This window comes from Lissotriton vulgaris, chromosome 2_1 (assembly GCF_964263255.1).
Source record: "Lissotriton vulgaris chromosome 2_1, aLisVul1.2, whole genome shotgun sequence".
Classification (NCBI taxonomy): domain Eukaryota; kingdom Metazoa; phylum Chordata; class Amphibia; order Caudata; family Salamandridae; genus Lissotriton; species Lissotriton vulgaris.
The window spans coordinates 519,774,050-519,801,448 of NC_141687.1; the positions used below are offsets into that span (position 1 = coordinate 519,774,050).

At 51.8% G+C, this 27,399-nt stretch overlaps 1 protein-coding gene across 1 annotated transcript in view; it reads left to right on the forward strand.

The window, feature by feature from the left end:
- Nucleotides 1–27,399, forward strand: part of TMEM41A (transmembrane protein 41A) — a 170,774-nt gene that overhangs the window by 72,591 nt on the left and 70,784 nt on the right. Inside the window, exon 3 of the mRNA XM_086955433.1 lies at nucleotides 21,465–21,626. Within this exon, the coding sequence (XP_086811559.1) occupies nucleotides 21,465–21,626 (162 nt within the window). The remainder of the gene's footprint in view (nucleotides 1–21,464; nucleotides 21,627–27,399) is intronic.

Sequence of the window (27,399 nt, forward strand, 5' to 3'; positions counted from 1 at the left end):
GACTACATGTCCCCCTTCCTTAAAAAAAAAAAAAATAAAGCAAGAAAATGGCCAGGCACCGGGGCCAAAATCGGCCTGGGAAGGGGGCCGCGCACCCCTCCCTTTTTATTTTAATTAAAATGGGTCAGGTCCTGGGGGCTGGAGGCCCGGGGCCAAAATAGTTAATAGGAACGGGAGCCAAAAAAAAAAATAAACCGTCAACTCGTTGGAAGCCCCACCTCCTTTCACCACTACTCTGCAGAAGCATCTCCTGGTGCGCTTCTGGTTGGGGGATGAAGACCCGTCGCTACTGTGGGCCCCTAGGGGCCAACTAGCCCACCAGGTACCTCCAGTAAGCCCTCTACAGTGGGATTGCTGAGAGGTAGTAGGAGCCCACGCCTCTTTTTACACAACTCTACAAACAAGTCTCTTGGCACACTGCTGGTGAGGCAGTGAGGTCCCCTTTGTCCTTAGGACCTCAAGACTAAAGTGGACATCATACCCCAAGCAGCAGTGGTGTAAAAAGGGGGCGTGGTCTCCGACTACCTCATAGCAATCCAGCTGTGTGGGCCTTACTGGAGGTAACAGGAGGGCTCGGTGGCCTCCAGGGACCCTCAAGAGGCAAGGAGACTTCATCCTCCAACCAAGAGTGCGCCAGGAGGTGCGTTTGCAGAGTGGTGGAGAAAGGGGGCGTGGCCTGTGACCAACTCTCAGCAAGCCCACTGTGTGGGACTTACTGGAGGTAACAGGTAGGCTAGTTGGCCCCTGAACACCCCCAGCAGTGAAAGGCACTCCATCCCCAACCAAGGGCGCGCCAGGAGGCACGTCTGCAGAGTGGTGGACAAAGGGGGTGATTTCTGGTGTCACAACTCCGCAATTCTGATGTGTGGCACTTACTGGAGGTAATAGGAGGGGTAATTGGCCCCTAAGGACGTCCTTGGGTGCCAACTGCCCTCTCCTGTTTCCTCCAGTAAGTCCAACACAGTTGGATTGCTCAGAGGTTTAAGGAGGCCATGCCCCCCTTTTTCCACTACTCTGCAAATGCACCTTGTGGCACACTACAGGTTGGGAGATGAAGTCCACTTTAATCCTGAGGGACTTTAGGGCCAAGAAGCCCTCCTGGTTCTGCCTGTAAGTACTACGCAGCAGAATTCCTGATCGCAGGTACCAGTGACTGTGAGTGTTTTTATTAAAAGTTTTATGAGTGTTGAATATATATACCAAGGTGTATTGGTGAATCAGTGGGTTTATGAGTGAGTGTATGGATGATTAAGTGTATGCATGACTGACTGTATATGTGAGTAATTAGTTGTCTCAGTGAAAGTGTGGGTGAGGGACTGGTTGTATGAATGTGTGTATCTGTCAGTTAATGGCTAAGTGGGTGTATGAGTGTGTTGGAGGGTACGTGAATGGCTGTATGGGTGATTGATTGGTTGGCTACGTCTATGGTTTTCTGGGTGTCTGTTTGGGTGAGGAGGTGTGTGACTGCCAGTATGGATCAGTGAGTGGATGAGTCAGTGGCTGTAAGGGGTACTGTTGGGTATGTAAAGTTGTATGAGTGAGTGACTGTTTTATGGCTGTGTCAGTGATTGAGTGCATGTGTCAGTATGGGTGAGTAACTGAATATCTGAAAGGCAGTATACTTGAGTGACTGTATGCGTGCGTGAGTGAGTGAATGTGAGAGTTGCTATGTAGATAAGTGCATGCTTCGGTCAGTGACTGTATAGCTGTGTAAGTAAGTGTTCCTATTTCTATGGGTAAGTGGGTGGGTGTGTAACTTTGGGTAAATGGCTGTATGATTGACTGTATGGTCGAGTGTCTAGATGTGTGAGTAGTTTTATGGGTGACACAGTATGTCCGCGCTTGTATGAGTAGATATGTCAATGGCTGTATTAGTGTGTGAGTGGCAGTATGGGTGAGCAAGCGAATGTGTGTGTATAGGTCAATGAATCAGTGGGTGGGTGTGTAAGTACTGGTATGGCTTTGTGAATGGGTTTGTGAATGGTTGTGTTGGAGCGCAGTGGGTGTATAAAAGATTCTACAGTGGTATGAGTAGCTGCGTCTTCGAAAACATGGTGAGACTTACAGCAGTGACATGAGAAGGGTTGCTGTTTTATATTTCGCTAGGCCCAACATTCTGAGCAGTTGGTGAATAGTGAAGCTTCCAGAGAAAAGTGAGTTTTAAGACATGTTGGCAGAGGGATTAGGCTACTTTGTACAAGTCTCTGGAACTACCCAAGCAGTTATGCAGTGACCCAGGCACTACCTTTGCACTCATCCATTCACTGAAGCACTACCCATTCACTCATTCAATCACTCAGGCACTACCTTTGCACTACACTATTCACCGACTGCTCAGAATGTTTGGCCTAGCCAAATATAAAATAGCAACCCTTTCCATGTCACTGTTGTAAGTCTTGCCATGTTTCTGCACCGCACTTGCTTCTTTCTACACCTCTCTTGCCTCTTTCTGCACCTCTCTTGCCTCTTTCTGCGCTTCTCTTGCCTCTTTCTGCGCTTCTCTTGCCTCTTTCTGCGCTTCTCTAGCCTCTTTCTGCGCTTCTCTTGCCTCTTTCTGCGCTTCTCTTGCCTCTTTCTGCGCTTCTCTAGCCTCTTTCTGCGCTTCTCTTGCCTCTTTCTGCACTCCTCTTTCTGCGCTTCCGTTGCCTCTTTCTGCACCTCTCTTCTTTCATCACCTATCTTCTTTCACCACCTCTCTCTCCTTTCATCACCCCTCTCCCCTTTCATCAACTCTGTTATGTTATGTTATTTGGGACTTAAAAAGCAAACGGCTACTCAATAGTGTGTCTCGGTGCTAAACCTTCTGGGTGGGGCTAACGGTGAGCTATAGGCTAGCTGATTTACACTATAGCTGGAATAGCCAGGTTTTCAATAGCTTCCTGAAAGGGAGAAGATCCTGCATGTCTGAGTGCCAGAAGAAGCTTATTCCAAAGTTGCACTGCTTTTACCTGGAAGGGCTTGGGAAAATTTGGGGGTGCAAGCTAACTGAAGATCAGCAGACCTCAAAGCACGACGCGGGTAATAGAATTGCACTCTCTTCCTAAGGTGCGGGTCCTCATCCCATGGAGAGATTCAAAGGTCCGGACCAAGGCATTAAATATGATCATCTTACGGATCGGCAGCCAGTGCTTGGCTTTCAGATGGTAGACATTAGTGTTCTGGGCCAGAGCTTAAGTAGTGCCCTGGCCGCAGCATTCTGGACCACCTGAAGGCGTGTCAACAAGTATTCAGGGATTCCCAAGTAAAGGCTATTGCCTCCACCTTGGGGGTGCCCAGGAGTGGATGCCTCACAGGGAAAGCCAGGATGGGTTCCACAGAGGTATTCGTACAAGCACCTTGAGACCCTTGCGGGTGAGTAGTGCGCTATACAAGTATCCATTTTTTACATAGTCCAGCCTGAATAAAACCAGCGTCTGGACCACAGTTTTTCTGAGTACTACCGACAGAAGGGGCAAGAACTGTTTAAGCATTTTAAGCACTCCAAAACAAGAACCCACTACAGCTAGTACTTGAGAGTTCATGGATAGTTTATCCTCCATCCTGACTCCCAAATTTTTTACAGACTTGACTGAGGCGATGGGGGAAAAAATGTCCTGTGGCCTCCAATTCCGGCACACATTGTCTAAAGGAAGACCATAGAGGATCATTTCCAATTTATCGGGATTACACTTAAGTTGGTGTGATTGGAACCATAAAAACACCTCTGCGAGGCAGGCATTTATTGCTTCTCCTCTGAAGTCTGACTTCTTATCACAAGTGAATGACAATTGTGTATCATCCGCATGCGATACAATTTTGGCTCCGTGGGCTTTGGCCAGATGCGCCAAGTGGGTCATATGAAGGTTGAAAAGTGTGGGACTACGCATTTAGCCCTGCGGAACCCCCACCTTTAAGGAGGGAATGGGCGCTGCGAAAGGGGGAGACCAGACCGTTTGTTGGCCGTTATCCAGAAACGAGGCGAACCATTGTAGTACCACACCCCCATAACTACATTTTTGAAGTCTCAAAAGAAGCTGATCATGGGGCACGGTATCGAAGGCTGCTGATAAAGCCAAAAGAATCAGCACAGCCTTCCCACCTTGGCCTAAGGTCTCCTTGATGGCCTCCAAGACATCTAGAAGCGCTGTCTCCGTACTAAAATGTGACCTGAAGCCAGTCTGACTCTGGTGGAATACTTGATTGGTTTCAGTATATGTGGTGATGACACCATTAACATATTTTTCCAAAACTTTCGAGAAAACAAGGGGGCAGAGATATTGGCCTATAATTGGCGGCTACCTCCGGGTCTGCCCTTGGGTTTTTCAGTAGGGGGAGTATTTTGGCAATCTTCCGCATGTCCGGAACATGTCCGGACTCCAAAGAGGTATTAAGAATCTGATTCACCGCAGGGTTAATTATCTCTGCTAGTGATGCCAGCATCTTGGCTGGACACGGGTCAAACCTATAGCCCGATTTAAGGTCCTTCATAATATCCAGAGAGTTGTCCAAGGATATTGGGGGTGACTGAATGAGTAGCGGGCCCTTTGGCTGCATAGGCGTTGTGAAAAACGCTCGATTTTCACCCTCTATCTTAGACAGCATAGAAAAGGTGTCTTGGATGGATTTAATTTTCTCATCGAAGTAGGAGGCTCGTCCATGCTTCAGTCGGAGTAAATGGCCTTGCGACCATGCTTAGTAATAAAAACTCCTGGACTGTTTTAAACATTTCTTTACTATGCTTAGCAGACTGTGCTATTTTAGAGGAGAGGAAACTAAAACTTTTTTATAATGCACCTTCAGTGCCTGTTCAAAGGTTATTTTATCAATAGGGTCAAAGTTTTTTCGCCATGCCCTTTCGAGGCGTTTACAATCACTCTTGCTTTTCCTAAGGGCGACCGTAAACCATGGTGCCGAGGCACGCAAGACCTTGACAGGTCGCACAGAGCAGGGAGCGAGCTCATCAGCCCGCTATTGAAGACCATTGACCAGACCTTCTGCATCCTCCTCCACATTCTCGTGGAAGGGGATTGGGTGATTTCTGAGGGCAGTAGTGAGAGCCTTAGCTGTAATTAGGCTAAAAGGTCCGAAGCTACGGGAGGGGGGGCTTTCCTGGAGTTTGCAGGGGTTAAGCACCTGCTCAATCGTGAAATCAATCATCGAGTGATCTGACCATACTATCAGGACCGGGACTGGGTCACTTTTGAATCAGTGGAGAAAATCTGGTCCAAAATATGTCCTTTAGAATCGAGAAACAGGCCCGCAGGACTGGGGGGGTCTATAGATCTAAATGCCTGCCACAGATTGTTGCGCTGATGTTAGAAACGGGACCCTGGCTGGCCAAGACTCGCGTCGAGGTCAGTCAGGGATCACCATTCCCAAGGTCAGGGCAAGGGAGTTACACGCCAAGATAACCCCTACTCGCCCTCTAGGTAACGTGGCGCGAGCAGCAAGGCTAAACTTGGAGGCGATATGAGTTAAGTATTTGCGCACGCACCCCAGCAACAACACCCAAGGCCCACCACAAAGGAAACTCCACACAAGGTTATATAAAAAATAGCCTTTGTATTACAATAAACACATTAGATAAAAACACACACTTTACAATGTGCCAGGGGCACGGGCAGAATTTACAGGGGATATGTACAAGACAGGGCCACCTGGACCACTGTCAGGAATCAGAAGTAACACTTTCAGAGATAGCACTTAGTACGTAGAATATAGCACAAAATAGCACACAACCAGTAATCACTGGTAACCAGGACCTCACTAGCACCACCTGCACTAGGGAGAAAACAACCACCTAAGTATTACAATACCTGTAGGGGTCTAAGGAAGGAAACACATGATGCATCACAATACATTCAGAGGTGTAAAAGCAACAACACACATGATGAATACACTACCCATTCAGAGGTGTAAAGGTAAAGCACATGACGCATAACATACACATTCAGCGGTGCAGCGCAGGAGAACACAATTGCGCAAAATCCACATTAGCCACCACCTGTGGCAGTCCCTGTGTCCAAATGTCAGGGTCCTAAACGTGGCAGTTGCCCACAAAGTGCTGGGCAACTGGGTGAGGATGGGGCAACACGAGGGAGCCTCGCAGGCTCTGAGTAAACCACTGTCCCCTTGAGCCTCCTCTGGGCTCTAAAACATCAAGGGGCGCAGGGAGCCTCTCTCAGGCTTTAAAACAATAACATGCCCCCCTCAAGCCTCTTCTGGGCTCGTAACAAGGGTGCCGCCTTGGTTGGAGTCCCCCCTCTGGGGGACTCGAGACGCAGAAAATGCCCCTTGAGCCTCTCAGGGCTCAAACAACAAATGCGAGGCCTGGAGCCCTCGTGGCTCTGTAAGGAGAGAAAATGCACCCTTTTCCGTTGGAGCGGCCCTCTTTCAACCGGGCCCGCTCTATAAACAAAAAGGAAACTGGCCCCGCACTCACCGGGGCGTCGGGGCTCCCTTCTGACGCTGCTCCGGCTCTCTTTGGGGGACTTGTGGACAATGCTCCACTCACCGGCTGGCTGCGGAGGTCCGGGGCTCTCCTCACAGGCTGCGGAGACTCTGCAGGCGGCGGCTGGGGCTGGAAGACTCCCGCTTCTCCCACGGGACAGGCCAGACCTCCGGGGCTCCCCCTTCACTCGGGAGCCTCGGCAGGACGCGCAGGCTGCTTCCTGCTTCTCCTGCCTGGCCCAGTCACACCGCAATCCGCCTGACTTCCTCTGGGGCCGCCAATGGCAGCGCGGCCCTGGGGGTTGAAGGCGGGACTTCCGGGTCGCACTTGGCAGCGGCCCGGCAACGTTTTCAGAGCACTCCGGGCTGCGGCGGTGATTCGATGCTCTAATGTAGATAGCAGGCGAGGTGGGCTCTCGCTATGGCCACAACAATAGCGGCCCAGTCCCTGGCGAGGTGGGCACTCGCCAGGGGCTTCTAAATTGGCAAATTAGAGCGGGCAAATGCCGGGTGGGCACCGGCTGTGCACAAAAGCGCTCCCAGGTGCTGGGACCTAAAATAAAGCGCTCTCAAGCGCTAAAGACAAATAAAGCGCTTCCAGGCTCCAGGGAAAGTCCAAAAGCGCTCCCAGGTGTTAGGACAGCGCCCCAGCAAACAAGTCCTTGGGCAGGCAGGGGGGGGCAAGGCTGGGCCAGGGGCCAGCTCACTGGCCCTCCAGGCAGGGAGGCAGTCCAAGTGGCGGTTCCTCCTGGCCCCAGCAGCAGCAGCCCCTCAAGTAGGATCAGGAAAAGAACAACTTCTGTGGGGACACAGCCCCATTTTTATACAGTACATTCCTTTGTCTGAAGGTGCAGGGTGGGGGCGGAACCAGTCGCAGCTGGTTCTTGAGTACCCTTGATGGCCCAACCACCCCTTTCTTTCACTGGCAGGGCTAGGGACATCAGTCACACCACAGGGGGGCGGAGCCAGCATTGTCTGGGGAAAACCCAGCCTCATTCAGGCCACAGGTACACTCCTCCCCAGCCATCAGCATGCTAATCTCCCACTCACCACCGGGCAGACCCATCCAGCCTTCCTGGAGCCAGGCTCACCAGCCTGCTTCAGCCAATCACACACCAGGCACATTTTATATTAATATGCCAACTCCTAGAAGTGGCACTTCTACATATGACACACTCATGCAACACACACCATTGCGAAGCATTCACTCCCACGAGTTCGCACATATCAGATTCGAACCTGTACACCCCACGCATCAGGAACTACCAGGGACACCTACATTCCCCATGCATTCCTATGGGAGGGCAGGCCTATCTCATCACATGCACTCAGAGTGCGCACGCACTTTCCACTGGGACACAGTGAAAGTGCGCAGAACCCAAAAATCACCATCACCAGGTCACCATTACAAGCAAAAAGTCTAAGGGTGAACCTGCCATAAGGGCCAAGTCCAACACAACCCCCTTCCAGCCAAAACGCAGGGTAGAACAATCACCACCGTGATGGACTTCCCTGCTTGGGGCGATAGAACACGGACGCGGGCCCGCAACTGCAGGGACACCCTCCTGTTCTACGCTACGGTGAACCCATGGGATTCCTTCTCAACACACTGTCTGGACCAACTGGGCTACCCCACTGGTACTCCCGAGCTGTCCGCGGCCAGGACCAGGCCCTGGGCCACCCAGCTGCCACCGGTCCTTGCCTATTCACAGAGTGGGGGGTAGTAACCCCTGGTACATAGTAGCCATTCTCCACTCTTCCTGCCTGCAAGACAGGACTAGACTGCCACTGGTTCTCCAGCCTAGGGTCTACAACCTCAGGCGGACCAGGAGTCTCGGGGAAGGCTTTCCTCCCCCTACCTCTTCTTCTAGGGTTCCTCCTCCTCCTGCGAGGGGTACCCTTACAACGCCACTCCAACACAGGGTTTAACCCCTCATGCTGCACCGGGGTCAGAGGTGGGCTCTCCCACCCTCTGCACCCCCTTCCAGAGGTCTGCCCTCTCCCAACTGGAGAAGTTCCTCTGGAAGAAGAACCGGTCAGGACACTGGTTACAGTCGTCCTACCCTTCAGGTCAGGCTGATCCTGAACCTGGCCTTCCAACCTCTGGTCTAAAACCTTCGGTGGAACAATTGCCTGGCACTCCAGGACTTCTGGGGATTCACACACCATCCCCCTGAGGCTAACAAATGACACATATGTTGTGTGACTGTCTGCCTGGCGCAGATCTCCCGCCTCCTGTCCACCTGACAGTGCGCAAAGATCCCCCAGCACAGAAGTGGTGTCACCATGGTCACTACACGGGATCCTAGCCCAACTGGGTAGTCCCTGACCCACTGGTTCTTCCACTGGGGAACTCCCCCAATCACTCCTCACGCTGGACTCCTGTACCCTCCCTACTGGAGCGATACTGCCAGACTCTAGAACCACAGGAGCTCTGGTTACAGACGCTCCAGGTCCTCTACTCACTAGGAGATCTTCCTCAAATGGACTAACAGGACAGCCTAGGTCCCCAACCTGGTGTTCCCTACAGAAACCATCCAAGTCCTGAGGCAGGGCTTCGGGCGTCTGGGGAACCTCGGTCTCCCCCTCACTCCTGCTCCACTGAGCCAGGCAGTGAGCCCCTACACTCTCCTCGCTATCCTGGGACCTAGCTGGGCTACACTGAGCCTCCTCCACCACGCTGGGCTGGAGGATACCTGAACCACTACTTTTGGAGTCACTCACCAATGACTCTAGAGAACCTCTAGCACTCTCCCAGCGGTCTGCTTCCTCTGCAAGCTCGTATGGTTCAGACAATCCACACCCTACTAGGTGTTGGCGCAATCCTGGATAAACAACACTGAGCAACTGCTCTCTGAGAAACATATCAAACAATATGCCCCAATCACATTTCGTGGGCTCCCGTACCCAATCACACAGGGCTCCACAACAGTCATCCACAAAATCTTCCCAAGACTGATGAGACGGTTTCCTAAGGTTCCTAAACCTCAACCTATTCTCCTCCTCTGGGGAAACAGGAACCATACTCTGGGAACTGGGAGTGGGATTTCCTACACTGAAATCTATGTAGCTGCCACCACTGGACTCAACCCTCCCTGGAGAATCCAGACAAGCAACACTGCGCGCAGGGGATAGTCTACCCTCCAGAGCTACTTTGCCTCTGGTGGAGGCCCTCTCAGCCTCCTCTATCCTTTCCTGCGCTAAGACCCTCTCAGTCTCTAGCTGTTGCTTCTTAACCTCCAGCTGCGCCATAGCCTGGGCATGCTCTAACCTGAGCTTCTCTAAGGCCAGCTGGTGTTCCCTTTCTCTCCTCCTATCTTCCAGCTCCTCTGGGGACAGGGAAAGGGATGAGGCGCTGCCTCCTACGCTGGACCCAGCAAGGGACTCCCTATCTATGGGGTCCTCACTATCTGCTGGCGTCCCTGTGCTATCATTTTCTTCCTCCTCTTCTGAATCTTCAGGGCTCCCCACAGACCCACCACCCTCATGGTGTGAGGCCCAGGCCCTTTCCTCACTGCGCTCAAGATCCCATTGATCCTCTTGCCATTTGACCATGCATCTCCTAAGTGCATACCAGCCTGACTGATCCGCCCCTATGCCTCTCTCTTCACAGAACTTTCTCAGCTCCCACACACCGTATGTGGCTAGATCATTGAAATCAAAAACAAGCTCCATTCTGGCAGACGTTCTGGTGAAAAGATTACACAGGGAACCTAGGGGTCTGAGCTAACACAGGAGTACACAATTCACAAAGGTTCAGCAAGTTCCCTCTCCCAGAGAACTCACACTCACTTGCCTAGTGCCACACACCATTCATTCACACACAACCCCCCCCTCGGACTGGTAAGGCAGTTTCTACCACCCCTGATACCTCAACCTGACCACACGTGACACAGGTACCAAACTCTGGGAGCGGGGCAGGGGAACAAATGTACTGGACACAATTAAACAATGATACCTTCAGGAGAAGAAAATAATGGAACTTCAAAAACAATAATCCCCTAAAATGTGGTCATCTAAAATGCAGAGTTTTGTAGTGTGGCCTGTCGCCACTGTGGTACATCGCAAACACAAATCCCTATCCTCACCGCTGCGTCCAATGTTAGAAACGGGACCCTGGCTGGCCAAGACTCGCGTCGAGGTCAGTCAGGGATCACCATTCCCAAGGTCAGGGCAAGGGAGTTACACGCCAAGATAACCCCTACTCGCCCTCTAGGTAACGTGGCGCGAGCAGCAAGGCTAAACTTGGAGGCGATATGAGTTAAGTATTTGCGCACGCACCCCAGCAACAACACCCAAGGCCCACCACAAAGGAAACTCCACACAAGGTTATATAAAAAATAGCCTTTGTATTACAATAAACACATTAGATAAAAACACACACTTTACAATGTGCCAGGGGCACGGGCAGAATTTACAGGGGATATGTACAAGACAGGGCCACCTGGACCACTGTCAGGAATCAGAAGTAACACTTTCAGAGATAGCACTTAGTACGTAGAATATAGCACAAAATAGCACACAACCAGTAATCACTGGTAACCAGGACCTCACTAGCACCACCTGCACTAGGGAGAAAACAACCACCTAAGTATTACAATACCTGTAGGGGTCTAAGGAAGGAAACACATGATGCATCACAATACATTCAGAGGTGTAAAAGCAACAACACACATGATGAATACACTACCCATTCAGAGGTGTAAAGGTAAAGCACATGACGCATAACATACACATTCAGCGGTGCAGCGCAGGAGAACACAATTGCGCAAAATCCACATTAGCCACCACCTGTGGCAGTCCCTGTGTCCAAATGTCAGGGTCCTAAACGTGGCAGTTGCCCACAAAGTGCTGGGCAACTGGGTGAGGATGGGGCAACACGAGGGAGCCTCGCAGGCTCTGAGTAAACCACTGTCCCCTTGAGCCTCCTCTGGGCTCTAAAACATCAAGGGGCGCAGGGAGCCTCTCTCAGGCTTTAAAACAATAACATGCCCCCCTCAAGCCTCTTCTGGGCTCGTAACAAGGGTGCCGCCTTGGTTGGAGTCCCCCCCTCTGGGGGACTCGAGACGCAGAAAATGCCCCTTGAGCCTCTCAGGGCTCAAACAACAAATGCGAGGCCTGGAGCCCTCGTGGCTCTGTAAGGAGAGAAAATGCACCCTTTTCCGTTGGAGCGGCCCTCTTTCAACCGGGCCCGCTCTATAAACAAAAAGGAAACTGGCCCCGCACTCACCGGGGCGTCGGGGCTCCCTTCTGACGCTGCTCCGGCTCTCTTTGGGGGACTTGTGGACAATGCTCCACTCACCGGCTGGCTGCGGAGGTCCGGGGCTCTCCTCACAGGCTGCGGAGACTCTGCAGGCGGCGGCTGCGGCTGGAAGACTCCCGCTTCTCCCACGGGACAGGCCAGACCTCCGGGGCTCCCCCTTCACTCGGGAGCCTCGGCAGGACGCGCAGGCTGCTTCCTGCTTCTCCTGCCTGGCCCAGTCACACCGCAATCCGCCTGACTTCCTCTGGGGCCGCCAATGGCAGCGCGGCCCTGGGGGTTGAAGGCGGGACTTCCGGGTCGCACTTGGCAGCGGCCCGGCAACGTTTTCAGAGCACTCCGGGCTGCGGCGGTGATTCGATGCTCTAATGTAGATAGCAGGCGAGGTGGGCTCTCGCTATGGCCACAACAATAGCGGCCCAGTCCCTGGCGAGGTGGGCACTCGCCAGGGGCTTCTAAATTGGCAAATTAGAGCGGGCAAATGCCGGGTGGGCACCGGCTGTGCACAAAAGCGCTCCCAGGTGCTGGGACCTAAAATAAAGCGCTCTCAAGCGCTAAAGACAAATAAAGCGCTTCCAGGCTCCAGGGAAAGTCCAAAAGCGCTCCCAGGTGTTAGGACAGCGCCCCAGCAAACAAGTCCTTGGGCAGGCAGGGGGGGGCAAGGCTGGGCCAGGGGCCAGCTCACTGGCCCTCCAGGCAGGGAGGCAGTCCAAGTGGCGGTTCCTCCTGGCCCCAGCAGCAGCAGCCCCTCAAGTAGGATCAGGAAAAGAACAACTTCTGTGGGGACACAGCCCCATTTTTATACAGTACATTCCTTTGTCTGAAGGTGCAGGGTGGGGGCGGAACCAGTCGCAGCTGGTTCTTGAGTACCCTTGATGGCCCAACCACCCCTTTCTTTCACTGGCAGGGCTAGGGACATCAGTCACACCACAGGGGGGCGGAGCCAGCATTGTCTGGGGAAAACCCAGCCTCATTCAGGCCACAGGTACACTCCTCCCCAGCCATCAGCATGCTAATCTCCCACTCACCACCGGGCAGACCCATCCAGCCTTCCTGGAGCCAGGCTCACCAGCCTGCTTCAGCCAATCACACACCAGGCACATTTTATATTAATATGCCAACTCCTAGAAGTGGCACTTCTACATATGACACACTCATGCAACACACACCATTGCGAAGCATTCACTCCCACGAGTTCGCACATATCAGATTCGAACCTGTACACCCCACGCATCAGGAACTACCAGGGACACCTACATTCCCCATGCATTCCTATGGGAGGGCAGGCCTATCTCATCACATGCACTCAGAGTGCGCACGCACTTTCCACTGGGACACAGTGAAAGTGCGCAGAACCCAAAAATCACCATCACCAGGTCACCATTACAAGCAAAAAGTCTAAGGGTGAACCTGCCATAAGGGCCAAGTCCAACACAACCCCCTTCCAGCCAAAACGCAGGGTAGAACAATCACCACCGTGATGGACTTCCCTGCTTGGGGCGATAGAACACGGACGCGGGCCCGCAACTGCAGGGACACCCTCCTGTTCTACGCCACGGTGAACCCATGGGATTCCTTCTCAACACACTGTCTGGACCAACTGGGCTACCCCACTGGTACTCCCGAGCTGTCCGCGGCCAGGACCAGGCCCTGGGCCACCCAGCTGCCACCGGTCCTTGCCTATTCACAGAGTGGGGGGTAGTAACCCCTGGTACATAGTAGCCATTCTCCACTCTTCCTGCCTGCAAGACAGGACTAGACTGCCACTGGTTCTCCAGCCTAGGGTCTACAACCTCAGGCGGACCAGGAGTCTCGGGGAAGGCTTTCCTCCCCCTACCTCTTCTTCTAGGGTTCCTCCTCCTCCTGCGAGGGGTACCCTTACAACGCCACTCCAACACAGGGTTTAACCCCTCATGCTGCACCGGGGTCAGAGGTGGGCTCTCCCACCCTCTGCACCCCCTTCCAGAGGTCTGCCCTCTCCCAACTGGAGAAGTTCCTCTGGAAGAAGAACCGGTCAGGACACTGGTTACAGTCGTCCTACCCTTCAGGTCAGGCTGATCCTGAACCTGGCCTTCCAACCTCTGGTCTAAAACCTTCGGTGGAACAATTGCCTGGCACTCCAGGACTTCTGGGGATTCACACACCATCCCCCTGAGGCTAACAAATGACACATATGTTGTGTGACTGTCTGCCTGGCGCAGATCTCCCGCCTCCTGTCCACCTGACAGTGCGCAAAGATCCCCCAGCACAGAAGTGGTGTCACCATGGTCACTACACGGGATCCTAGCCCAACTGGGTAGTCCCTGACCCACTGGTTCTTCCACTGGGGAACTCCCCCAATCACTCCTCACGCTGGACTCCTGTACCCTCCCTACTGGAGCGATACTGCCAGACTCTAGAACCACAGGAGCTCTGGTTACAGACGCTCCAGGTCCTCTACTCACTAGGAGATCTTCCTCAAATGGACTAACAGGACAGCCTAGGTCCCCAACCTGGTGTTCCCTACAGAAACCATCCAAGTCCTGAGGCAGGGCTTCGGGCGTCTGGGGAACCTCGGTCTCCCCCTCACTCCTGCTCCACTGAGCCAGGCAGTGAGCCCCTACACTCTCCTCGCTATCCTGGGACCTAGCTGGGCTACACTGAGCCTCCTCCACCACGCTGGGCTGGAGGATACCTGAACCACTACTTTTGGAGTCACTCACCAATGACTCTAGAGAACCTCTAGCACTCTCCCAGCGGTCTGCTTCCTCTGCAAGCTCGTATGGTTCAGACAATCCACACCCTACTAGGTGTTGGCGCAATCCTGGATAAACAACACTGAGCAACTGCTCTCTGAGAAACATATCAAACAATATGCCCCAATCACATTTCGTGGGCTCCCGTACCCAATCACACAGGGCTCCACAACAGTCATCCACAAAATCTTCCCAAGACTGATGAGACGGTTTCCTAAGGTTCCTAAACCTCAACCTATTCTCCTCCTCTGGGGAAACAGGAACCATACTCTGGGAACTGGGAGTGGGATTTCCTACACTGAAATCTATGTAGCTGCCACCACTGGACTCAACCCTCCCTGGAGAATCCAGACAAGCAACACTGCGCGCAGGGGATAGTCTACCCTCCAGAGCTACTTTGCCTCTGGTGGAGGCCCTCTCAGCCTCCTCTATCCTTTCCTGCGCTAAGACCCTCTCAGTCTCTAGCTGTTGCTTCTTAACCTCCAGCTGCGCCATAGCCTGGGCATGCTCTAACCTGAGCTTCTCTAAGGCCAGCTGGTGTTCCCTTTCTCTCCTCCTATCTTCCAGCTCCTCTGGGGACAGGGAAAGGGATGAGGCGCTGCCTCCTACGCTGGACCCAGCAAGGGACTCCCTATCTATGGGGTCCTCACTATCTGCTGGCGTCCCTGTGCTATCATTTTCTTCCTCCTCTTCTGAATCTTCAGGGCTCCCCACAGACCCACCACCCTCATGGTGTGAGGCCCAGGCCCTTTCCTCACTGCGCTCAAGATCCCATTGATCCTCTTGCCATTTGACCATGCATCTCCTAAGTGCATACCAGCCTGACTGATCCGCCCCTATGCCTCTCTCTTCACAGAACTTTCTCAGCTCCCACACACCGTATGTGGCTAGATCATTGAAATCAAAAACAAGCTCCATTCTGGCAGACGTTCTGGTGAAAAGATTACACAGGGAACCTAGGGGTCTGAGCTAACACAGGAGTACACAATTCACAAAGGTTCAGCAAGTTCCCTCTCCCAGAGAACTCACACTCACTTGCCTAGTGCCACACACCATTCATTCACACACAACCCCCCCCTCGGACTGGTAAGGCAGTTTCTACCACCCCTGATACCTCAACCTGACCACACGTGACACAGGTACCAAACTCTGGGAGCGGGGCAGGGGAACAAATGTACTGGACACAATTAAACAATGATACCTTCAGGAGAAGAAAATAATGGAACTTCAAAAACAATAATCCCCTAAAATGTGGTCATCTAAAATGCAGAGTTTTGTAGTGTGGCCTGTCGCCACTGTGGTACATCGCAAACACAAATCCCTATCCTCACCGCTGCGTCCAATGTTAGAAACGGGACCCTGGCTGGCCAAGACTCGCGTCGAGGTCAGTCAGGGATCACCATTCCCAAGGTCAGGGCAAGGGAGTTACACGCCAAGATAACCCCTACTCGCCCTCTAGGTAACGTGGCGCGAGCAGCAAGGCTAAACTTGGAGGCGATATGAGTTAAGTATTTGCGCACGCACCCCAGCAACAACACCCAAGGCCCACCACAAAGGAAACTCCACACAAGGTTATATAAAAAATAGCCTTTGTATTACAATAAACACATTAGATAAAAACACACACTTTACAATGTGCCAGGGGCACGGGCAGAATTTACAGGGGATATGTACAAGACAGGGCCACCTGGACCACTGTCAGGAATCAGAAGTAACACTTTCAGAGATAGCACTTAGTACGTAGAATATAGCACAAAATAGCACACAACCAGTAATCACTGGTAACCAGGACCTCACTAGCACCACCTGCACTAGGGAGAAAACAACCACCTAAGTATTACAATACCTGTAGGGGTCTAAGGAAGGAAACACATGATGCATCACAATACATTCAGAGGTGTAAAAGCAACAACACACATGATGAATACACTACCCATTCAGAGGTGTAAAGGTAAAGCACATGACGCATAACATACACATTCAGCGGTGCAGCGCAGGAGAACACAATTGCGCAAAATCCACATTAGCCACCACCTGTGGCAGTCCCTGTGTCCAAATGTCAGGGTCCTAAACGTGGCAGTTGCCCACAAAGTGCTGGGCAACTGGGTGAGGATGGGGCAACACGAGGGAGCCTCGCAGGCTCTGAGTAAACCACTGTCCCCTTGAGCCTCCTCTGGGCTCTAAAACATCAAGGGGCGCAGGGAGCCTCTCTCAGGCTTTAAAACAATAACATGCCCCCCTCAAGCCTCTTCTGGGCTCGTAACAAGGGTGCCGCCTTGGTTGGAGTCCCCCCTCTGGGGGACTCGAGACGCAGAAAATGCCCCTTGAGCCTCTCAGGGCTCAAACAACAAATGCGAGGCCTGGAGCCCTCGTGGCTCTGTAAGGAGAGAAAATGCACCCTTTTCCGTTGGAGCGGCCCTCTTTCAACCGGGCCCGCTCTATAAACAAAAAGGAAACTGGCCCCGCACTCACCGGGGCGTCGGGGCTCCCTTCTGACGCTGCTCCGGCTCTCTTTGGGGGACTTGTGGACAATGCTCCACTCACCGGCTGGCTGCGGAGGTCCGGGGCTCTCCTCACAGGCTGCGGAGACTCTGCAGGCGGCGGCTGCGGCTGGAAGACTCCCGCTTCTCCCACGGGACAGGCCAGACCTCCGGGGCTCCCCCTTCACTCGGGAGCCTCGGCAGGACGCGCAGGCTGCTTCCTGCTTCTCCTGCCTGGCCCAGTCACACCGCAATCCGCCTGACTTCCTCTGGGGCCGCCAATGGCAGCGCGGCCCTGGGGGTTGAAGGCGGGACTTCCGGGTCGCACTTGGCAGCGGCCCGGCAACGTTTTCAGAGCACTCCGGGCTGCGGCGGTGATTCGATGCTCTAATGTAGATAGCAGGCGAGGTGGGCTCTCGCTATGGCCACAACAATAGCGGCCCAGTCCCTGGCGAGGTGGGCACTCGCCAGGGGCTTCTAAATTGGCAAATTAGAGCGGGCAAATGCCGGGTGGGCACCGGCTGTGCACAAAAGCGCTCCCAGGTGCTGGGACCTAAAATAAAGCGCTCTCAAGCGCTAAAGACAAATAAAGCGCTTCCAGGCTCCAGGGAAAGTCCAAAAGCGCTCCCAGGTGTTAGGACAGCGCCCCAGCAAACAAGTCCTTGGGCAGGCAGGGGGGGGCAAGGCTGGGCCAGGGGCCAGCTCACTGGCCCTCCAGGCAGGGAGGCAGTCCAAGTGGCGGTTCCTCCTGGCCCCAGCAGCAGCAGCCCCTCAAGTAGGATCAGGAAAAGAACAACTTCTGTGGGGACACAGCCCCATTTTTATACAGTACATTCCTTTGTCTGAAGGTGCAGGGTGGGGGCGGAACCAGTCGCAGCTGGTTCTTGAGTACCCTTGATGGCCCAACCACCCCTTTCTTTCACTGGCAGGGCTAGGGACATCAGTCACACCACAGGGGGGCGGAGCCAGCATTGTCTGGGGAAAACCCAGCCTCATTCAGGCCACAGGTACACTCCTCCCCCAGCCATCAGCATGCTAATCTCCCACTCACCACCGGGCAGACCCATCCAGCCTTCCTGGAGCCAGGCTCACCAGCCTGCTTCAGCCAATCACACACCAGGCACATTTTATATTAATATGCCAACTCCTAGAAGTGGCACTTCTACATATGACACACTAATGCAACACACACCATTGCGAAGCATTCACTCCCACGAGTTCGCACATATCAGATTCGAACCTGTACACCCCACGCATCAGGAACTACCAGGGACACCTACATTCCCCATGCATTCCTATGGGAGGGCAGGCCTATCTCATCACATGCACTCAGAGTGCGCACGCACTTTCCACTGGGACACAGTGAAAGTGCGCAGAACCCAAAAATCACCATCACCAGGTCACCATTACAAGCAAAAAGTCTAAGGGTGAACCTGCCATAAGGGCCAAGTCCAACAGCTGACACCTCTCTCTTCTTTCATCACCTCTCTCTTCTTTCATCACCTCGCTCTTCTTTCATCACCTCGCTCTTCTTTCATCACCTCTCTCTTCTTTCATCACCTCTTTCATCACCTCTCTCTTTCATCACCTCTCTCTTTCATCACCTCTCTCTTCTTTCATCACCTCTTTCTTCTTTCATCACCTCTTTCTTCTTTCATCACCTCTTTCTTCTTTCATCACCTCTCTTGCTTCTTTTTGTTTCTCTCGTGCCTCTTTCTGCACTTTCCTTGTATCTTTCTGCACTTCCCTTGCACCTTTCTGCAATTCTCTTGCCTCTTTCTGTACCTATCTTTCCTCTTTCTGCACATTTCGTCCTCTTTCTGCACCTCTCTTGCTTCTTTCTTTGTTTCTTCCTCGTTCCGCACTTCTCTTACCTCTTTACAGAGACATTGTAGTTCCGAATTAGCATTTAAAAAAACCTTGGAAATTCACTGAAAAAAAACACAGGTGTCTTGGACGTTATAGTTAGGAAGTAGCATTTAAAAAATCTTAGGAATTCACTGAAAAAAACACAAGTTTCAGGGACATTATAGATATGAATTAGCATTTAGAAAACCTTAGATATTCACTGAAAAAACCCAAAGATTACAGGGACGTTCTAGTGAGGCTGGCATTTCACTCGCACAAAACTAGAGAAATTTAGCTGTTATAGTTAACTGAGCTAGCTATGACTTGAGCCCCTGCAATGCACTGCTGATAACACAACATATTACATCAGTCATGACATGGTCAGTGACATCACTGATGACATCACTGATGGAATCTCAAATGACATCAGTGATGACATCATCCACATATTCTCTGATGCACTTGCTCACACTCCAATATAACGTATCATATACCCACTCCAAATTTCAGACTACCATTCCTAAACCATTGACACACCAATACCAGTATCTACATACCCACTCACTGATTCACAGGTCTACATACACATCAACTCACTCACCCATACAGGTGCTCGTTCAGCCAGTCACTCACAAATACAGCCAGAGATATCCACTCATACACCGATACAGCCACTTGTATACCTTCATTCATCCATAGAGCTACTCACACACCTACTCACTCACCCAAACATTCAATCACACAGCCACTTACAACTGATACAGATACTAACAAATACTTACTCTCCTTACAGTTGCTGACACAAGCACACACTCACCCATACAGCCACTCTCACAATCATTCACTCACATATACAGTCACTTATATACTCTAACACTCACATATTCTGACTTTCACATATGAAGTTACTCACCCATATACCACTGAGACATCCATTCATTCACTGACACAGCCATACGCACACTTACTCGCCCATACAGTCCCTCACAGACTCACTCATGAACCCATACACCCAGGGATTCACCCACTCATACATCCATGCAGGGAGTCACACACCCCTCAACCACCCACAGCCACTCAGGCACCCATACAGGTACTCCGACAACTAATCAAAAAACCATATAGACACTTGTGTACCTACTCACCAACCCATGCAGCCACTTACACACCAACTGAAAGACATGCACACATTCACACAGATTAGTCACTCACCCATTCATTCACTAAGACACGTTTAATCACTTTAATCACTCACTTATACAGTCAGTCCCACACGCACTAAATCATCCATACAGACACTAATACACCAACTCATTCTTCAATACACCTTGAAGTGTGTGTATATATATATATGTATATGTATGTGTATATATATATATATATATATATATATATATATATATATATATATATATATATTCATTCTTAAACTTGTAAGACACACTCACTTACTGGATGATGTCATCAGTGATGTCACAGGCCATGTCATAAGTGATGTAATATGTGATGTCATCAGCAGAGCATTGCGGGGAGTGAAGTAACTATAACAGCTGAATTTATCTGGTTGTGTGCAAGTGAAATGTTAGTCTAACTAGAATGGACCTGAAACCTTCTGGGTTTTTTCAGTGAAAAAATAAATAAAAATATATGTATATTTCAGCTCTACCTCCTCCCACATTAACATCTCACCAGTTTCTGTGAGTCTTGATGACTTTCCACAACGATAAAATGAATTATCTAAAAAAAAAAGCTCTCCTAATCTCACCTCCATTAGCCCCTACTCACTGCTCTACCTGGGTCTTGGGTTGACTGAGTTAAAATCTTGGGTAGAAGCTGGGATTTATTAAGTGTACCAAATCCAAGGCTTCACTGTGGACAAAAAACTTAAGGGGCTAATCACAAAGGTAACTTTACACATTAGTAAATCTGCATGTGTAAAATTACTATTATTCTTTATTGATCCAGGTGATATTCTGCCAATTTTAAATCGAGTCTTAGAGATGCTAAGAAATGCTTCCTGGATGATCTTACTCCAAAGATCCTGTTTTCCCCGCTAATAGTATTTACTAGGACACTGGCGTTCGGTCCATAAGAAAGGCATGTTTGACCCATTCCTGATACACACAAACTAGCCTTCCCGTTACAGCAAGATAAAGGTCTGAATGAAGCCTGGCGACATGCCAAACCTAGTCCCTGGGTATGGATAATGTGTCTCCTACATTCCTTCTGATGCAGAATTTCAGCAGGCTATGTGAAGACCTGAGTTTGAATTTCCTACCTTCAAAATAGGTGTGTGAACAAAAATATTGAGCGAATAGGGTGACCAAGTAGAATTATACTTTTTAGATCTGGAGACCTCAGAAAGCAAGTTTACTGCTGTGAAAGGCATAGCAAAGAACGTTTTCAGACTTGGAATTGAGGTGTAGGTGAAGAGCTGTCTCCATATGGAAAACACAATTTACCTGTGGAGCACAAAAAAATGTGCTCCTGTTTATTTTCCCACCCGATCTATATGTGCACATTTTATGGGTTTGAGTGGGACATTTCTCCTCCTTATTTTAGCAACTATTCTTGGTTACATTTATTTTTTTGGTGCTTTAATATATTTATATTTTTAATAATGTCTCTAAAGCATTGTCCCCACTTCGCCAGCAAAAACAAATTGAAATAGTTTTCTTGATGAGCATTCACTTTTTGGTTTTTTCATTTCAGAACATGCTTGCAGGTGCCTTATTTGGCCCATCGTTGGGACTTTTCCTGTGCTGTACGTTGACGTCTCTGGGTGCAACATGCTGTTACCTGCTTTCTGATGCCTTTGGAAAACAGTTTGTAGTCTACTATTTTCCTGATAAAGTAGCAGTGCTTCAGACTAAGGTAAATATAATATGAAAGCTTGAACCCCTTCACTGATAAGATCCCCATTATCTTATATTCACTCCACTAGCGGCAAGCTACTGCAGTGCAAAACATTTGCAAACTGTTTCCCAACTTTGCAGTTTGAAATTCACATTTAAGTGATTACAGCCAAAACAACAAGCATTTGCAATGCAATAGGTCTTGCATTAGGAAAGTTTGAGCTATTGGTATTGTAAATGACAAATTTTTTATTTATGTGTTGGTTTTGAAAATAGCGAACTTAATAGCTTTGTCATTTACAATGCCAATAGTTTTAACTTTTGCAAATGTGACACCTATAGCATTTGTAATGCAATATGTGTTGTATTTACGTGATTTAGATGTATTGATATTACAAATAACAATGGCTTTTACATTTTTTAATAATTAATACTTAAATAAAAGTTATTGTAATTTATAATGGCAATAGCTTAAACTTTTGTAATTAATTTTTGTGAAGATTAAAGCTTGAAACATTGAGAGAACATATTTGAACTAGTTGTCGAATGGTTGCACAGATTGATTGTGTGGAGGCGTTGAGTGATGTTGTGGTGGCGACGAGAGATGCTGTGGCGTTCAGTGATGCTGTGGTAGCGCCTAGTGATGTGATATTTCCCATGAGTGATGCTGTGGTGGTGCTGAGTGATGCTGTGGTGAAGCAATAGATAGATCGAGTGAGGGAGATAGATAGATAGATAGATAGATAGATAGATAGAGGGAGGGAGGGCGATAGATAGATAGAGGGAGGGCAAAAGATAGATGGACAGATAGAGTGATGGCGATAAATAGAGTGAGTGCGATAGATAGTGTATTTATGTTGCATTGAGTAGTGTAAGTATGAGGTGTGTAATTATATGGCACTGAGTGATAATATGGGGAGTGTATGTTGTATTCAGTCGAGTAAATATGTGGCACTGAGTGGTATTTGGAGTGTATGTTGCATTGAGTGCAGTGTAATTACGTAGCATATAATTATATGGCTCTGAGTGGTATTGTGTGGAGTGTGTGTTACATTCATTAGAGTAATTATATGGTGTGTAATTATGTGGCACTGAGTAGTATGTGTAGTGTATGTTGCATTGAGTGCAGTGTAATTATTTAGCATGTAATTATGTGGCACTGAGTGGTATTGTGTGGAGTGTGTGTTGCATTCAGTAGAGTGTAATTATGTGGTGTGTAGTTATGTGGCACTGAGCGGAATTTGTAGTGTATGTTGCATTGAGTGCAGTGTAATTATGTTGCATATAACTATGTGGCACTGAGTGGTATTTGGAGTGTATGTTGCATTGATAGCTGTGTAATTGTGTGGCAGTGCAGTGTGTGTGAGGCAGCGCAGTGTGTGTGTGTGTGTGTGTGAGGCAGCGCAGTGTGGGTGTGTGTGAGGCAGCGCAGTGTGTGTGTGTGTGTGAGGCAGCACAGTGTGTGTGTGTGAGGCAGTGTGTGTGTGTGAGGGTGTGTGTGTGTGTGTGAGGCAGCACTGTGTGTGTGTGTGGCAGCGCAGAGTGTGTGTTTGTGAGGCACCGCAGAGTGTGTGTGTGTGTGTGTGAGGCACCGCAGTGTGTGCGTGTGTGAGGCAGCGCAGTGTGTGTGTGTGTGTGTGTGAGGCAGCGCAGTGTGGGTGTGAGGCAGCACAGTGTGGGTGTGAGGCAGCACAGTGTGGGTGTGAGGCAGCGCAGTGTGGGTGTGAGGCAGCGCAGTGTGTGTGTGATGCAGCGCAGTGTGTGTGTGAAGCAGCGCAGTGAGTGTGTGTTGAGGCAGCGCATTGTGTGTGTGTTGAGGCAGCGCATTGTGTGTGTGGCAGCGCATTGTGTGTGTGGCAGGGCAGTGTGTGTGTGAGGCAAGGCAGTGTGTGTGTGAGGCAAGGCAGTGTGTGAGGCAGCACAGTGTGTATCATGGCTGTGTGTGTGATGCAGCGCAGTGTGTGTGTGATGCAGTGCAGTGTGTCTCACAGTGCAGTTTGTGTGTAACAGTGCAGTGTATGTGATAGGACAGTGTGAGTGACACACAGCAGTGTGTGACTACATACTGTGTGACAGCGCAGTGTGTATGTGTGAGGCAGCGCAGTGTGTATGTGTGAGGCAGCGCAGTGTGTGTGTGTGTGAGGCAGCGTAGTGTGTGTGTGTGAGGCAGCGTAGTGTGTGTGTGAGGCAGCGCAGTGTGTGTGTGTGAGGCAGCGCAGTGTGTGTGTGTGAGGCAGCGCAGTGTGTGTTTGTGAGGCAGCGCAGCGCAGTGTGTGTGAGGCAGCGCAGTGTGTGTGAGGCAGGGCAGTGTGTGTGAGGCAGCGCAGTGTGTGCGTGTGTGAGGCAGCGCTGTGTGTGTGTGAGGCAGCGCTGTGTGTGTGTGAGGCAGCGCTGTGTGTGTGTGAGGCAGCGATGTGTGTGTGTGAGGCAGCGCAGTGTGTGTGAGGCAGCGCAGTGTGTGTGTGTGAGGCAGCGCAGTGTGTGTGTGATGCAATGTGTGTGTGATGCAGCGCAGTGTGTGTGTGTGAGGCAGCGCTGTGTGTGTGTGAGGCAGCGCTGTGTGTGTGAGGCAGCGCTGTGTGTGTGTGTGAGGCAGCGCAGTGTGTGTGAGGCAGCGCAGTGTGTGTGGGTGTGAGGCAGCGCAGTGTGTGTGTGTGTGAGGCAGCGCAGTGTGTGTGTGTGAGGCAGCGCAGTGTGTGTGTGTGAGGCAGCGCAGTGTGTGTGTGTGAGGCAGCGCAGTGTGTGTGTGTGAGGCAGCGCAGTGTGTGTGTGTGAGGCAGCGCAGTGTGTGTGTGTGAGGCAGCGCAGTGTGTGTGTGTGAGGCAACGCAGTGTGTGTGTGAGTGAGGCAGCGCAGTGTGTGTGTGTGTGAGGCAGCGCAGTGTGTGTGTGAGGCAGCGCAGTGTGTGTGTGAGGCAGCGCAGTGTGTGTGTGAGGCAGCGCAGTGTGTGTATGTGAGAGGCAGCGCAGTGTGTGTATGTGAGAGGCAGCGCAGTGTGTGTGTGAGAGAGGCAGCGCAGTGTGTGTGTGTGAGAGGCAGCGCAGTGTGTGTATGTGAGAGGCAGCGCAGTGTGTGTATGTGAGAGGCAGCGCAGTGTGTGTGTGAGAGAGGCAGCGCAGTGTGTGTGTGTGAGAGGCAGCGCAGTGTGTGTGTGAGGAAGCGCAGTGCGTGTGTGTGAGGCAGCACAGTGTGTGTGTGTGCGTGAGGCAGCGCAGTGTGTGAGGCAGCGCTGTGTGTGTGTGTGAGGCAGCGCTGTGTGTGTGTGTGTGTGAGGCAGCGCAGTGTGTGTGTGTGAGGCAGCGCAGTGTGTGTGTGGCAGCGCAATGTGTGTGTGGCAGCGCAATGTGTGTGAGGCAGCGCAGTGTGTGTGTGAGGCAGCGCAGTGTGTGTTTGTGAGGCAGCGCAGTGTGTGTTTGTGAGGCAGCGCAGTGTGTGTTTGTGAGGCAGCGCAGTGTGTGTTTGTGAGGCAGCGCAGTGTGTGTTTGTGAGGCAGCGCAGTGTGTGTTTGTGAGGCAGCGCAGTGTGTGTGTGTGAGGCAGCGCAGTGTGTGTTTGTGAGGCAGCGCAGCTCAGTGTGTGTGAGGCAGCGCAGTGTGTGAAGCAGCGCAGTGTGTGAAGCAGCGCAGTGTGTGAAGCAGCGCAGTGTGTGAGGCAGCGCAGTGTGTGTGAGGCAGCGCAGTGTGTGTGAGGCAGCGCAGTGTGTGTGTGAGGCAGCGCTCTGTGTGTGTGAGGCAGCGCTCTGTGTGTGTGAGGCAGCGCTCTGTGTGTGTGAGGCAGCGCTCTGTGTGTGTGAGGCAGCGCTCTGTGTGTGTGAGGCAGCGCAGTGTGTGTGTGAGGCAGCGCAGTGTGTGTGTGCCAGGCAGCGCAGTGTGTGTGTGAGGCAGCGCAGTGTGTGTGTGAGGCAGCGCAGTGTGTGTGTGAGGCAGCGCAGTGTGTGTGTGTGAGGCAGCGCAGTGTGTGTGTGTGGCAGCGCAGTGTGTGTGTGTGTGAGGCAGCGCAGTGTGTGTGTGTGTGAGGCAGCGCATGTGTGTGTGTATGAGGCAGCGCATGTGTGTGTGTATGAGGCAGCGCAGTGTGTGTGTGTGAGGCAGCGCAGTGTGTGTGTGTGAGGCAGCGCCGTGTGTGTGTGTGAGGCAGCGCCGTGTGTGTGTGTGAGGCAGCGCAGTGTGTGTGTGTGTGTGTGTGTGAGGCAGCGCAGTGTGTGTGTGTGAGGCAGCGCAGTGTGTGTGTGAGGCAGCGCAGTGTGTGTGTGAGGCAGCGCAGTGTGTGTGTGAGGCAGCGCAGTGTGTGTGTGAGGCAGCGCAGTGTGTGTGTGAGGCAGCGCAGTGTGTGTGTGAGGCAGCGCAGTGTGTGAGGCAGCGCTGTGTGTGTGTGTGAGGCAGCGCAGTGTGTGTGTGTGAGGCAGCGCAGTGTGTGTGTGTGAGGCAGCGCAGTGTGTGTGTGTGTGAGGCAGCGCAGTGTGTGTGTGTGAGGCAGCGCAGTGTGTGTGTGTGTGAGGCAGCGCAGTGTGTGTGTGTGAGGCAGCGCAGTGTGTGTGTGAGGCAGAGCTGTGTCTGTGTGTGAGGCAGAGCTGTGTCTGTGTGTGAGGCAGAGCTGTGTCTGTGTGTGAGGCAGAGCTGTGTCTGTGTGTGAGGCAGCGCAGTGTGTGTGTGTGTGTGAGGCAGCGCAGTGTGTGTGTGTGTGTGAGGCAGCGCAGTGTGTGTGTGAGGCAGCGCAGTGTGTGTGTGTGTGAGGCAGCGCAGTGTGTGTGAGGCAGCGCAGTGTGTGTGGGTGTGAGGCAGCGCAGTGTGTGTGTGTGTGAGGCAGCGCAGTGTGTGTGTGTGAGGCAGCGCAGTGTGTGTGTGTGAGGCAGCGCAGTGTGTGTGTGTGAGGCAGCGCAGTGTGTGTGTGTGAGGCAGCGCAGTGTGTGTGTGGCAGCGCAATGTGTGTGTGGCAGCGCAATGTGTGTGAGGCAGCGCAGTGTGTGTGTGAGGCAGCGCAGTGTGTGTGTGAGGCAGCGCAGTGTGTGTTTGTGAGGCAGCGCAGTGTGTGTTTGTGAGGCAGCGCAGTGTGTGTTTGTGAGGCAGCGCAGTGTGTGTTTGTGAGGCAGCGCAGTGTGTGTTTGTGAGGCAGCGCAGTGTGTGTTTGTGAGGCAGCGCAGTGTGTGTGTGTGAGGCAGCGCAGTGTGTGTTTGTGAGGCAGCGCAGCTCAGTGTGTGTGAGGCAGCGCAGTGTGTGAGGCAGCGCAGTGTGTGAGGCAGCGCAGTGTGTGAGGCAGCGCAGTGTGTGAGGCAGCGCAGTGTGTGTGAGGCAGCGCAGTGTGTGTGAGGCAGCGCAGTGTGTGTGTGTGAGGCAGCGCTCTGTGTGTGTGAGGCAGCGCTCTGTGTGTGTGAGGCAGCGCTCTGTGTGTGTGAGGCAGCGCTCTGTGTGTGTGAGGCAGCGCAGTGTGTGTGAGGCAGCGCAGTGTGTGTGTGAGGCAGCGCAGTGTGTGTGTGCCAGGCAGCGCAGTGTGTGTGTGAGGCAGCGCAGTGTGTGTGTGAGGCAGCGCAGTGTGTGTGTGAGGCAGCGCAGTGTGTGTGTGAGGCAGCGCAGTGTGTGTGTGTGAGGCAGCGCAGTGTGTGTGTGTGAGGCAGCGCAGTGTGTGTGTGTGAGGCAGCGCAGTGTGTGTGTGAGGCAGCGCAGTGTGTGTGTGTGTGAGGCAGCGCAGTGTGTGTGTGAGGCAGCGCATGTGTGTGTGTATGAGGCAGCGCATGTGTGTGTGTATGAGGCAGCGCATGTGTGTGTGTATGAGGCAGCGCAGTGTGTGTGTGTGAGG